Source organism: Podarcis muralis, chromosome 17 (genome assembly GCF_964188315.1).
Source record: "Podarcis muralis chromosome 17, rPodMur119.hap1.1, whole genome shotgun sequence".
Taxonomy (NCBI): domain Eukaryota; kingdom Metazoa; phylum Chordata; class Lepidosauria; order Squamata; family Lacertidae; genus Podarcis; species Podarcis muralis.
Window position 1 is genome coordinate 9,694,259 of NC_135671.1, and position 13,670 is coordinate 9,707,928.

The window sequence follows — 13,670 nt, forward strand, 5'->3', positions numbered from 1 at the left end:
TTCCTTTCATTTGCACGAGAGGGGCTAGTGAGATCTAATAGAGAAGTCTCGTAATCCCCGAATTACAACCCCCCAGATTTTTCAGGGTTGCCAGAACCAACAAATATGAATCTGTAGTGGCAATAAGCCCTGGAATCCAGCTTCTTCCTTCTGGCAAGGACAACAACTCTGGCTTGGCAATGCTAGCATTCGTAATAAACTTGTTTGTCTCCAGTGGGAGCCAATATGAAGGAGAAGGCACACAGGAAATAAATCTGTTGTGCTGTTATTGTTGTATCTTTTTCTGCCTGCAATTGCATTTTAAATGGATTTTTCCCCCACATGGATGCCCGCTTTAAATACAATACTTAGACTAAAATTTTCTCCCAGAAGAAGGAGGATTGATCTTGTCTTTTCTAATAAACCTATAGCTCTAATTAAAAACAGCAATGCTACACAGTATGTGCCTTTGGTATACAGACAGTCGAAAACCTGTGTATCTCAACTTGCAACACACATACATGACACACATACACAAACACTCATTTCTTCAATGAAATTTGCTTTCTGTGCTTAGATTAATGCAGTAATTCACAAAGAGGATATACTTACCCACCCACATGAACCTATATAAAACTTACGCTCTTTCCCACACCCTGCGAAGAACTTCCTCTTTCTGAACTTCTTAATTCAGGAAAGCACTGGTGATTCATAGATAAGAGACCTTGTCGATTCCTGCAGGGCAGGCTGGGTGACTAGCAATCCAGCACCTCAGAACTGGAAGGCTTGGAGAGTTGCGCTGGATGCACACCCTTCTGTTGGCAGGGAGCCAGTTGTAGGTGCTGTGAGCCATAGGCTTGTGGCCTGTGGGGGGGAAGGATCCTGCCCCTCCAAAAGGGGTTGTAGGAAGCGGCTTGAAGCAGCCATGACCTGCCTGGAAATGTGAAAAGCATGACTTCTTTGACAGCCTGATAAAACTCTCGGCTAACATGACTCTTCCCCCATCCTCTCTCTCTTTCCCCCCAGTGGAGTGAGGTGCAGGAGATCGTAAATGGCACTCCGATGTACATGTATCAAGACTGCAGCGTCCTCTCGGAAGGCGATACTGACCACTGGCTGCGGACCAACTGGATATTCCGAGCCGAAGCCTTTTCCCGCATCTACGTGGAGCTGAAATTCACCATCCGGGACTGCAAGAGCTTCAAAGGAGAGGCGGTCAATTGCAAGGAGACGTTCAACCTCTACTACATGGAGTCGGAGCAAGATGTTGGCATCCAGTTCCGCCGCGCTCTCTTCACCAAGGTCAGCAGGGGTTGCAGAGCTACAGAAAGTTTTCAAAACTTGGCTTACTCAAGAGCAAAAGGAACATCCAGTCTAAACAACAGCAGAGGGGAAGGAGAGATGAGAATGAACAGAATGGTTTGGGAGAACAGGAGTCCTTTGGGTGGCTGAGTTGCAAGAGTAAAGGCTTTGGGTAAGGATGTGGCAGGAAGCAAGCAAAAAAACCCCAAAAAAACCCAGGGTGGAGCAAGGCCATGAAGCTTGCACAGGGTGTGGAAGTAGACATTACTATATGGGCCCACCCAGATAACTTTTCTCAGGAGTGAGCACTCTTTGGAGTCAGTACTGAGCCCACTGCCCTTGTTGCTACAAGTGCCCCTTGGATTTCTGTTCCGCAAAGCTCCAGTTTTCAGCTGTGATGCAAACAGGAGAGCCTTATAATGAAAGGGGTGGGGAATGCTGTGTACAACATTACTTGGTACAACATTTTCCACATTTCCTCTTGTTCTGTTGCTTTCCCTGTGGCTTGGAGCCACTCTTAAGCACTCAATTGGAGCAATCAGCAATTCATGTTTTATCACTAAAGAGCAAGTTTTCAGTCGAAAAGGAGCAGAGAAAGGGGAAAACCACTTGGACCCATGCCTAGAAAGCGTGGATTGAGCAGAAAACCACTCGGACCCATCCTTTCTAGGCTTGGGACAAGCAGAAGTATGGACAAACCCTGAGGATCTTTTTACACATTACAGTGGTGCCTCGCAAGACGAAAAGAATCCGTTCCACGATTCTCTTCATCTTGCGGTTTTTTCGTCTTGCGAAGCAAGCTCATTAGTGGATTAGCGGATTAGCGCTATTAGCGGCTTAGCGGGCTTAGTGGATCAGCTGATAAGCGCCTTAGCGGATTAGTGCTATTAGCGGCTTAGCGGGCTTAGCGGATCAGCTGATAAGCGGCTTAGCGGATTAGCGCTATTAGCGGCTTAGCGGGCTTAGCGGATCAGCTGTTTAGCGGCTTAGCGGATCAGCTGATAAGAGGTTTAGCGGCTTGGGGAAAAGGGGGGGGGAGGAAAAAAAACCTGCAGGAACTCGCAAGACATTTTCGTCTTGCGAAGCAAGCCCATAGGAAATTTGTTTTGCGAAGCACCTCTAAAACGGAAAACTCTTTCGTCTAGCGGGTTTTCCGTCTTGCGAGGCATTCGTCTTGTGGGGCACCACTGTACACGTGAGTCGACCTTTGTTTGACACAGAGTGTACACAGCAAGGAGCTATGGCCAGTCACAGTTTTTTTTGACATAGCTGTCAACCTTCCCTTTTCTTGCGGGAAATTCCCTTATTTCAGCACCGTTTCCCATTGCTTCCCGCTGCTATCCCCGATTGTTAGATATTCCGTAGACTGTCTCTGGGACAGGTGAGGCTGCTGATCCCTCATTTTCAAATCTGAAAGTTGACAGCTATGTTTTTTGATAATCTGTTTCTGTACGCTTTAATTTGTCACAGTCACATTCTATGTGTATGTTTAAAAGATCTTAGATTTGCATTTTAAAATATGCCATGCGAAGGGGCCCTTAGCCAAGGTTTTCGGGAGCATTTTCAGTGTGGAAACCCCTGAATTCCAGTAACGCTTGGAGCGAAGCCAAATCCTTGGGAATCAGGGCATCTAAAAGTGCAAATACCGCAGTGATCAGATGCTGATAGCAGCTTGCTTGCAAACAGATGGACAAGTGGGGAGCTATTTGCACCAATGTGCTCTTCAGTCAGATTAAGGAAAAAATGCGTCTTGGAGGCAGACAGTTTTCAGACGGGGGGAGAATACAAAATATACCAGTTGTTCTTCATTTGGCTGGTTCTGACTGCATATTATTTGACCACAATTAAAGATTGTCGGGTATTCCACAAAGACAGGGATGCCTTTTATAGAAGGCAACATGGAATACCTCTCCGAAAAGAGGCCACACTTGCCCTTCAAAAGAGACTCCTGCAAACAGGAGCCGCTGTTGTCAACGGTTGCAAATGTACAATCTTCTCCTCACTCAAGAGATCCTCTTCTCTTGAGGATCAAGTCCGGAAGGAACAACGAGTCCTGTCAATCTGAAGCAGAAGAGTCTATGCTGAGTGCAGAGGCGGAGAAAGGTAGAGGCAGCGCACCCCAGATGTCATCCTTGAGGGGGGGGTGACATCGCCGCAGGTGGTGCCCCTCTGGGACGCTCGACACTGCCAGCGAACCCCCCTGGGATGCTCCCCGCTGCCAGCGCACTCCTCTGGGACGCACACCGCTGCTGGCGCACACCCCCGGGACACTCCCCGCCGCTGGTGAAACCTCAGCAGGTTCCACCTCTGGCTGAGTGCTGATTTGCTGGATTCCCAAGACACCATAATAAAAGTTATTTCCTTCCCTGCCTGGAGCATTTTTCAGATTAAACGTAATAATTCGTTTTTTGTTTCGTTTTTTAAGCGAGACAACAAACCAACCAACCTGTCCCTGTGGATGGGTTAAATGAGCAAATAGCACTTATCTAACACTGCAGGCAGCACTATAATCAAAGAAAGAACAACAGCTGGAAGGTGGATGGCCCATAAGAATTGTGGAAAGAGAAGCCAGTCGGGCAAGGAAATTAGTGGTCAACGTGAAGCAAATAAGTGCGTCATTTGATCTGAAGAGCAAAGGTGGGGAAGATGCAAGATCTTACCCTGCAGAAGCCAAACAAGGAGAAGAGATAAGTTATGCTGGGGGCTTAGGCAAAGCTTTAAAATGGAGGTGGCTAACCTGTGGCCTTCCAGATTTCATTAGACTCCCAGTTACCATCAGCTCAGTTGGTAGAGTGTGAGACTCTTAGTCTTAGGGTGCAGAATTGAACACACCATTAGACATGATAGCTACCGTATTTTTCGCCCTATAGGACGCACTTTTCCGCCTCCAAAAATGAAGAGGAAATGTGTGTGTGTCCTATGGGGCGAATGCGACCCCTCTCGCTCTCCAGGCTTCAGGAAGCTCTGCGCAACCCAACTTTGCGCCGGTCTCCCGAGGGTTGCGCAGAGCTGCCTGCAGCCCTAGGGAGCCCGGCGCGAAGTCGCGTCCGGCTCCCGATGGCTGCGCAGAGCTGCCTGCAGCCCTGGGCTTCGCGCAACTCTGCGCAAGCCTGGGGAGACCGGCGCGACTTTCCGCCGGGCTCCCTAGGCTTGCGGATAGCAGGGTGTTCTTGGGGCTGGGGTTGGGGAAACCTCGGGCTTCCTCCGCGCCAGCCCCGCGCCTGGGGGGGAAATAATTTTTTTCCCTTATTCCCCCCCCCCAAAAAAAAACTAGGTGCGTTCTATAGGGCGAAAAATACGGTAAATGGAACCTCAATGTTCAGAGGCAGTGTATCTTTGTATATTAGTTGCTGGAGGACAAACTCCAGGGACGTTGCCTTCTTGCCCTACTTGTGGATTGCCTGGAGGCAATCTGGCTGACCACAGGACGCTGGACTTGATGGACTCTGGATTTTAGCCAATAAAATCTAGAGTGCAACAAGTATGGGCAAGTCTCACTCGTCTGGAGTGATCCTGCTGGTGTCTTTCTTCTAAATATTTCCATTATATAATTAAAGGTACCTGTCAGAACCTGCCGGACACAGGTCTGACAAACCAATTATGTAAACTTCAGATCTTCTTTCTTGATTTTTTTTAAGGATGATATAGGCTCAGATATCCTATGCGTGCTTATTATCTACTTGCTGATAATGTTATGAATTATTATTTGCATTCCATTTGACCTGCGATACAGTTTTCAAACCAGTTTTTCTTTGACTCATACTTTCAAACGTTTATGATCATTATGTAAATACAGTACATCCAAACCAGAGAGATAGCAGTTGAATGAATTGTTCTTTATTCCCAGCAGGTTTCGCTACGTAGTCTTGCTGTAGGAAAGTAGTCAATCACGCTTCAGTTAATTCAGAGTTAGATGCAGCATCAAGGATTTTTTTTAGCATTCTCTAGCCATCTTTCATTTCTGTGTCAAATACGTGCATGTGATTCATTTTTTTAAAAAAATAATTTTTATTAATTTTCCAAACATGTAATAAAAACGAACAATAAAACAAAACAAAACATACAAACAAATGAACATATATAATTTCTTAAACTTATTTTCCTTCACCTTACTTCCCGGACTTCCCCATACCTCCCTTTTTCTGCATCCTTATTTTTACCCTTTCTCAGCAACCCTCTATTTCATTAATTGACTCATTTTCGTTATAATTTCCTTAGACTTATGATTTACAGCTGCAATTCTCTGTTTCTTAACACCGTAACATCTCAACACTCCTCAATTTTACAACAGTTTTTAAGATATATTTTAAATTTCTTCCAATCTTCTTCCACTGTCTCGCTCCCCTGGTCCCGAATTCTGCCGGTCATCTCTGCCATTCCCATATAGTCAATCACCTTCGCTTGCCATTCTTCCAGAGTGGGTAGCTGCTGCGTCTTCCAATACTTTGCCAGAAGAATTCTTGCCGCTGTAGTAGCATACATGAAAAAAGTTCTGTCCTTCCTTGGCACCAATTGGCCCACCATGCCCAGGAGAAAAGCCTCTGGTCTTTTAGAAAATGTCCATTTAAGGACCTTTTTAATTTCATTATAGATCATTTCCCAGTAGGCTTTAATCCTCGGGCAGGTCCACCAAAGGTGATAGAAGGTACCTTCAGTCTCATTACATTTCCAACACTTATTATTGGGCAGGTGTTAAATTTTTGCAAGTTTGACTGGGGTCATGTACCACCTATAGATCATTTTCATTATGTTTTCTCTCAAAGCATTACAAGCCGTAAACTTAACACCTGTGTTCCATAACTGTTCCCAGTCATCAAACATAATGTCATGACCTATGTCTTGTGCCCATTTGATCATAGCTGATTTTACTGTTTCATCTTGTGTATTCCATTTCAGCAGCAAATTATACATTCTTGACAAGTTCTTGGTATTGGGTTCTAACAATTCTGTTTCTAATTTCGACCTCTCCATCTGAAAACCTATTTTCCTGTCCTGTTTAAATACCTCATTTATCTGAAGGTAATGCAACCAATCTCGTACTTTAGACTTTAATTTGTCATAACTCTGTAACTTAACTCTTTCACCATCTTGTTCTAAAATTTCACAATATTTTGGCCATTTGGACTCCATATTAAGTTTTTTTATCTCTTTAGCCTCCATTGGTGATAGCCACCTGGGAGTTTTACTTTCCAGTAGATCCTTATATCTTATCCATACATTGTACAATGCTTTCCTAACAATATGGTTTTTAAAGCCTTTATGCAGTTTTACCTTGTCATACCATATATATGCATGCCAACCAAATCTATTGTCATACCCTTCCAGATCCAAAATGTCTGTGTTCTCAAGAAGCAGCCATTGTTTCAACCAGCAAAACGCTGCCGATTCATAATAAAGTCTCAGGTCCGGCAGGGCAAACCCCCCTCTGTCTTTTGCATCAGTTAATATCTTAAAGTTTATTCTGGGCTTTTTGCCCTGCCAGACAAATTTTGATATGTCTTTTTGCCACCTCTTGAAACAGTCCATCTTGTCCAAGATCTGGAGTGTCTGGAATAAAAACAACATTCTAGGCAATACATTCATCTTAATAACAGCAATTCGGCCTAACAAGGAAAGTCTCAACCTTGACCATATTTCTAGATCTTTCTTCACCTCTGTCCAACATTTGTCATAATTGTCTTTAAATAAATTCACATTTTTAGAAGTCAAGTTCACACCCAGGTACTTCACCTTTTTTGTTATTACTAAACCTGTTTCACTCTGAAACTTCTCTTTTTCTGCCATTGTTAGATTTTTCTCCAACACTTTAGTTTTTTGCTTGTTCAGTTTAAATCCTGCTACTTGACCAAATATCTCGATTAGTTCTAATACTCTTTTAGTACTAGTATCTGGCTGTTGCAAAGTCAGTACTAAGTCATCTGCAAATGCCCTTAATTTGTAATGTGATTCAGTGTTACTGTGCAACTCTAATATACTCTAGTCATTTAGCAAGTAGTTTTTTAAACTCTTCCATTAGTCCCATTATGAACCCTACTGCATGGCAGGGAATGCTTTAGTCCAGGGATGAGGAACCTGTGGCTTGTCTGATGTTGTTGGACTACAACTCACATCATCCCTGACCACTCACCATTCCATGAGACGCTCATTGGAATTGTAGCCCAAGAGCAGCAGGAGGACCACAAATTCCTCCTATCTGGCTTAGCACAAAAACCAAGCTAAACCTTAGAAAGATGGAAATACTTACTGGTTAAGACAAATTCCTCACTCTGATGGTTATGAATGGGAGCCATTTTATATTGTTTGATTTCTGAAGAATTTGGTGAATTTGGGGTGTATCATTTTCAGCCGCGGGTGTTGTTGTTGCATATTTGAATGATCTTCCACATGAAAAAGAAATCTCCCTATGCATTGGCTAGAATAAACCTGGATGTGCTTGTACTGTATTTAAAAAAAAAAAAAAGTTTTCCAAATTACTTAAATTTAATACAATTTGGCAAAAACATTCCCCTTCTCCCAGTCTTTGGGCTAATTTGGGGTTTGCCAAACTTGGGTCTCCAGCTGTTTTTTGGACCACAACTCCCATCATCCCTAGCTAGCAGGACCAGTGGTTCGGGATGATGGGAACTGTAGTCCAACAACAGCTGGCGATCCGGGAAACCCTGGGTCATTAAAACTGGAGAGAGGGTTGTTTTTAGTTTGTTACCATATTATGTATTTTTGTCTTTTCATACTTTAACTGCCCAGTGACCTTTGGATGAAGGGCAGTACATTAATTTAATAAATAATAAACAAATAGAGGGAGTTTTTGCATATAGGTGAACATTGAGATGTGTGAAACCTTCACCTGCCATGTGGTGTAGTGCTTAAGAGTGGTGGACTCATAATCTGGTGAACCGGGTTCACGTCTCCGCTCCTCCACATGCAGCTGCTGGGTGACCTTGGGCCACTCACACTTCTCTGAAGTCTCTCAGCCCCACTCACCTCACAGAGTGTTTGTTGTGGGGGAGGAAGGGAAAGGAGAATGTTAGCCGCTTTGAGACTCCTTCGGGTAGTGATAAAGCGGGATATCAAATCCAAACTCTTCTTCTTCTTCTTCTTAAGTCGTATATTACAGGGGAAAGCTGGCACTTAAAATTGATTCTGCTGAATATGTACAAACTTCATGCCCATTTTCTCCCCCTGCAGATCAACACTGTGGCAGGAGACCGGAGTTTCACAGCGCAGGACATCATGACACGTGACATGCAGCTGAACATGGAGGTGTGCCACATAGAGAACCTGCAGCAACGCGGCTTCTACCTGGCCTTTCAGAACTCGGGGGCTTGCGTTGCCTTGGTTTCCGTGAGAGTTTACTACAAGACCTGCTCGGACATTGTGCGCGGACTGGCTCACTTCCCAGAGAAGCTAGCAGTTTCTGGGGGACTGGAAGAAGTGTCCGGTGTCTGCTTAAAGAACGCAGTCGAGGACGGAGGGCTTCCGCCGAAGATGCACTGCAGTCCCGATGGGGAGTGGCTGGTCCTGGTGGGCCGCTGCGTGTGCATCGCTGGCTTCGAGGAGGATGGAGGAAGGTGTGTTGGTAAGTACATAATGGCGCAAGCTAGGAGGCGGGTACCTGAGGAGATCTCGGGATAGGAACACACCAGAGTTCGCAGGGTGGAAGGTGTGGAAAGTTTACTCATTGCACGCAGTTCACTGGGGTGCATCAGCTTATCTGACTCCCATTGCTGTTTATACGTCAAGCGCAACTCCCAGGTTGTCTTTCTGTTTCACTCTCCCTCTGACTATAAAGTAAGTAGACTAGTTTGACATACCTGTCCTTCCACCTGCTTTTTATTTCCTTCCAAGTTTTGGAGCCAGTTTCTGGGACGTGGAAGTGCGTGACTGAGACTGATTCACTCGATGAGTGTCTCCCAGTTCTTTAAACTGGGCACCCCTGGGGCGTAGGAGTTGGGTCAGGGTGGTATCGCCATATAGGCCACCTGTATCTGCAGGGCAGTGCTGAAGCGTTTTGGAAGCTCAGGCAGGAAATCCCAACTCTCCTTCCCAGCACTAGTAGGATATATTTTTCTTATGTTCTACTTGTTTCAACCAGAGGCCATGAGAAAAACGGCAAAAGGGAACACAGTCACAAACCTTTAAAGGCAGCCAATGAAATATTTGTTTGTCCTAAGCAGTCTACTATAAACACACACACACACACACACACACACACACACACACACACACACACAACAAGCATGCTGTAAAAAACGTAGCTGGTCCTCAAATTGCTTTTGAAGTACCAACTAGTGCATCTAAGTCAAGGGGATATGTCTCGGAAGATGAGTATATGCATAGGATTCCTCGTTCAAACCATGGCATCTTCACTTAAAAAAAGGGATCAGGCATCGTACAAGACCTGGGGGCTCTGGAGAGAGAGCCACCACCAGCCAGTACAATTGGTAGACAATACTGGGCTAAGCAAAAGGGACGCGGGTGGCGCTGTGGGTTAAACCACAGAGCCTAGGACTTGCCGATCAGAAGGTCGGCAGTTTGAATCCCCGCGATGGGGTGAGCTCCCGTTGCTCGGTCCCTGCTCCTGCCAACCTAGCAGTTCGAAAGCACGTCAAAGTGCAAGTAGATAAATAGGTACCGCTCCGGCGGGAAGGTATACGGCGCTTCCGTGCGCTGCTCTGGTTCTCCAGAAGCGGCTTAGTCATGCTGGCCACATGACCCAGAAGCTGTATGCCGGCTCCCTCGGCCAATAAAGCGAGATGAGCGCCGCAACCCCAGAGTCAGCCACGACTGGACCTAATGGTCAGGGGTCCCTTTACCTTTACTGGGCTAAGCAGACGACAAGCCCAACCTGGTTATAAGGCAGCTTCCTCTCTTACGACAGAAAATGACTTCCACCTAAACCTAATTCTTTAGTCTGCAATCTGCTCTCTCCCAACATTTCAGCTATGAGCTGGTATTCACTGTGATGAGGTGTAGGGAAGATAATATATTGACAAAATTTCCTCAGGGTGTTCCTCTTTGGATTTCTCATTAGGCTGCTCTGTGCACCACTTGGAAGTTCCAGGGCAACTGCTTGAGGCCTGGTAGTCCTTGCACTTCTCTGCCTTGCCTTGCTAGCTGAAGAACTGAGAAAAACTTCCAGACATCCACCCTTCCCTGCTCCTCTGCTTCCACAGCTCAGCCAGTTTTTCCACTTAGCTGCTAGCATTACTGCTTTCATTCCACCCTCCTGGGTTGGGAGCCGTCCCTTGGAATGGGACGGGGAACCCATCCTGCCCAGGCAGGTCCTCACTGCACCCGCCCAGGTAGTAGCTGAAACACAAGCTACTCCCTTACCCAGTTCAGGCAAAGACAAAGGCAGAGGTGGCTCCAGACAGCGAGTTCAAGGAATTGTCCCTGTTTCTCAAACCTGTGGGCATGAGTTAGTGGACTTGGAGGGCAAAATAAAAATGGAGGCATTCCTGAAGATAAAGGGCACATGGAACAATGGCAATTGACACATGAGAACTGCCGGTTTTAGGCTGTGCACACACAGCGTTTTATTCTAGAATCAATGGAGATGGAATACCGTATTTTTCGCGCTATAAGACGCACCTAGTTTTGGGAGGACGAAAACAAGAAAAAAAATATTCTGAATCCCAGAAGCCAGAACAGCAAGAGGGATCGCTGCACAGCGAAAGCAGCGATCCCTCTTGCTGTTCTGGCTTCAGGGATAGCTGTGCAGCCTGCATTTGCTCCATAAGACGCACACACATTTCTCCTTACTTTTTAGGAGGGGAAAAGTGTGTCTTATAGAGCCAAAAATACGGTACTTGTTCCCCACCCCCATCTATTCCACACACAATCTAGATCTATTGCATATTTATTTGCCCCTGAAAAGCGCAAGATGGTGGGTAGTTTATCTCCCACCGATAGTGGGGAGCAATATGTGGCTTCTGCACAGGGCAATCCAACATAGGATCTCTGTGTTATACAGACGGGCTGTCAATCACAATGGTTGACATTTAGCTAGCATCTTTCTAAAAAGAGGGTTTCCCCACACGTGCACATTTGTGTGTATGCACATGTGTGTGAGCAGTCACACACAGTTTTTAAGGTGGTGCTTTCATGATGCTGTCCGCACTCGCCTTTTCAAACCACCCGCCATGCCGTGATGGGAAATGGTTTCTTTTCTTCAGAAAGGGCTCTTGCCAGCTCCCAAGGACTCACAATAAAAGGCATGCAGATTTGGCTGTTCTCCTGGTATCTGTCTCTGTCCCAGGTGTCTCAAACTGGCAGCAGACCTGAGTGTTCACTTCTAAGATCAGGTCTGGATCCAAACCTTTTGCTGGACCCACCCAGTGTTGGCAGAGTGCCAGAAGTACTCCTTTTGGCCTTTGTTCCAGGATCAGGGTGGCGTCACTTCCAAACAGGAGCACACAAAGAGCTGAAGTGTGGGACGGGACGCGATGGGGTTGTACAGCTCTGACCTTTGCTCTGACTTGGGGTGGGCAGAGAAGATGGAAATACTAAGGGAAGTATTCTTGGACTTTAATTTGGGTTGCCACGGAGGGTAAGCCCAGGGCTGCCTCCTTATGAAAGGAAGTGGCAGATCTAGCTAATAAGGCTAGCTAGCTGTGATCATAGCTGCTGTCTCTTCTGTGCTTTAACTTGCAAGAAGTAAAATTTAAAAACGTTTGCATAAATGTACTCTTATGTGCGGCTTTCCTTGTGCTTGACCCAGAAACTGCAGTTTGCGACAAGTCCGATGTGTACCTATTGGTATTTAAAGTCCTTACCGTATTTTTTGCTCTCTAAGACTCACTTTTTCCCTCCTAAAAAGTAAGGGGAAATGTGTGTGCGTCTTATGGAGCGAATGCAGGCTGCACAGCTATCCCAGAAGCCAGAACAGCAAGATGGATTGCTGCTTTCACTGCGCAGCGATCCCTCTTGCTGTTCTGGCTTCTGAGATTCAGAATATTTTTTTTCTTGTTTTCCTCCTCCAAAAACTAGGTGCGTCTTGTGGTCTGGTGCATCTTATAGAGCGAAAAATACAGTAAGAACTTGAGAACAGTGTACCTGCAGGATTGCCTTATGCCAAACTTGGCCCTTCAGCTGTTTTGGGACTACAACTCCCATCATCCCTAGCTAAGAGGACCAGTGGTCAGGGATGATGGGAATTGTAGTCTCAAAACAGCTGAAAGGCCAAGTTTGGCCATGCCAACCTCATGCCACATGTGTCTTTTTTTTTAAAAGATATTTATTAAAGTTTTCAAAATGTTACAAAAAGAAAAAAGAAAAAAAGAAAATACAAAGTAAAAACAGTTAAAAACAATTCAATCTTTCCGTATCTTATCTTTCATTTGTTTGTTCCCCAGACCTCCTCACACCTCCCTTTTTTGTATTCCAGTTCAATTAGTTGGTTCAGCAAATCCTTTCCCTCTTTGTTTTTATCCTAATCTTTAATCTTAATATATTATAACTTTAGATTATCACCTGTTAACAATCCATTTTTACACATTCCTTTACGACATTGCTGCTAAAAACCACTTAACTTCAATCCAACATCATTCTAACATTCATTAATTTTGCAGTATTTCTGTAGATAGTCTTTAAATTTCTTCCAATCTTCTTCCACCGACTCTTCTCCCTGGTCTCGGATTCTGCCGGTCATTTCTGCCAGTTCCATATAGTCCATCACCTTCATCTGCCATTCTTCCAGGGTGGGTAGATCTTGTGTCTTCCGCCACATGTGTCGACTTGACTACCTCGATCTGCAGAACTGGCCTTGTTACTGGTGCCACATAATACTCATTCCATAGTTGTATGAAATGGGTCTTTTAGCGTGGCAGAACTCCCTGCCTATTGTCATTAGGCAGGTGCCTTCGCTGTACTCTTATCAGTGCCTACTTAAAACATTTTGTTTAAGTGAGCCTGTCTTGAGATTCCAGACACATAATTGTTGCAGGGTGTGTACACACACACACACACACACACGTCAAATCATTAATTATTTTTAAATGTTCTGAACTGTTTTTACTGATAATTTTAATATTTCTTTGTAAACTGCCTATTGGTTTTATGACATTCAAGGCAGGATATACATTTTGTTAAATAAATAAATAAATTGTTGGACACAGGGTTCTGTGTAACCTGTCCAAATTATGCAATATATATGCAAACTTAATTTGCATAGTTTATTTTGCATTAGCTTGACCATTGGGAAGAGGCAGATATCGGGCTTTTCAGAGCTAGAATACCTTTTTAACCAGGTCTTTGGTTGATTTGATTGACATCCTAAGGTAAAGGGACCCCTGACCATTAGGTCCAGTCATGGCCGACTCTGGGGTTGTGATGCTCATCTTGCTTTATTGGCCAAGGGAGCCGGCATACAGCTTCTGGGTCATGTGGCC

At 45.0% G+C, this 13,670-nt stretch overlaps 1 protein-coding gene across 3 annotated transcripts in view; it reads left to right on the top strand.

Annotated features, from left to right (window-relative positions):
* The window catches only part of EPHA1 (EPH receptor A1), an 84,371-nt gene that overhangs the window by 38,751 nt on the left and 31,950 nt on the right, over nucleotides 1–13,670 (top strand). For all 3 annotated transcript variants that reach the window (XM_077921056.1, XM_077921055.1, XM_077921057.1), the window contains 2 exons: nucleotides 1,006–1,281; nucleotides 8,467–8,857. In XM_077921056.1, coding sequence (XP_077777182.1) covers nucleotides 1,006–1,281; nucleotides 8,467–8,857 — 667 coding nt within the window. The remainder of the gene's footprint in view (nucleotides 1–1,005; nucleotides 1,282–8,466; nucleotides 8,858–13,670) is intronic.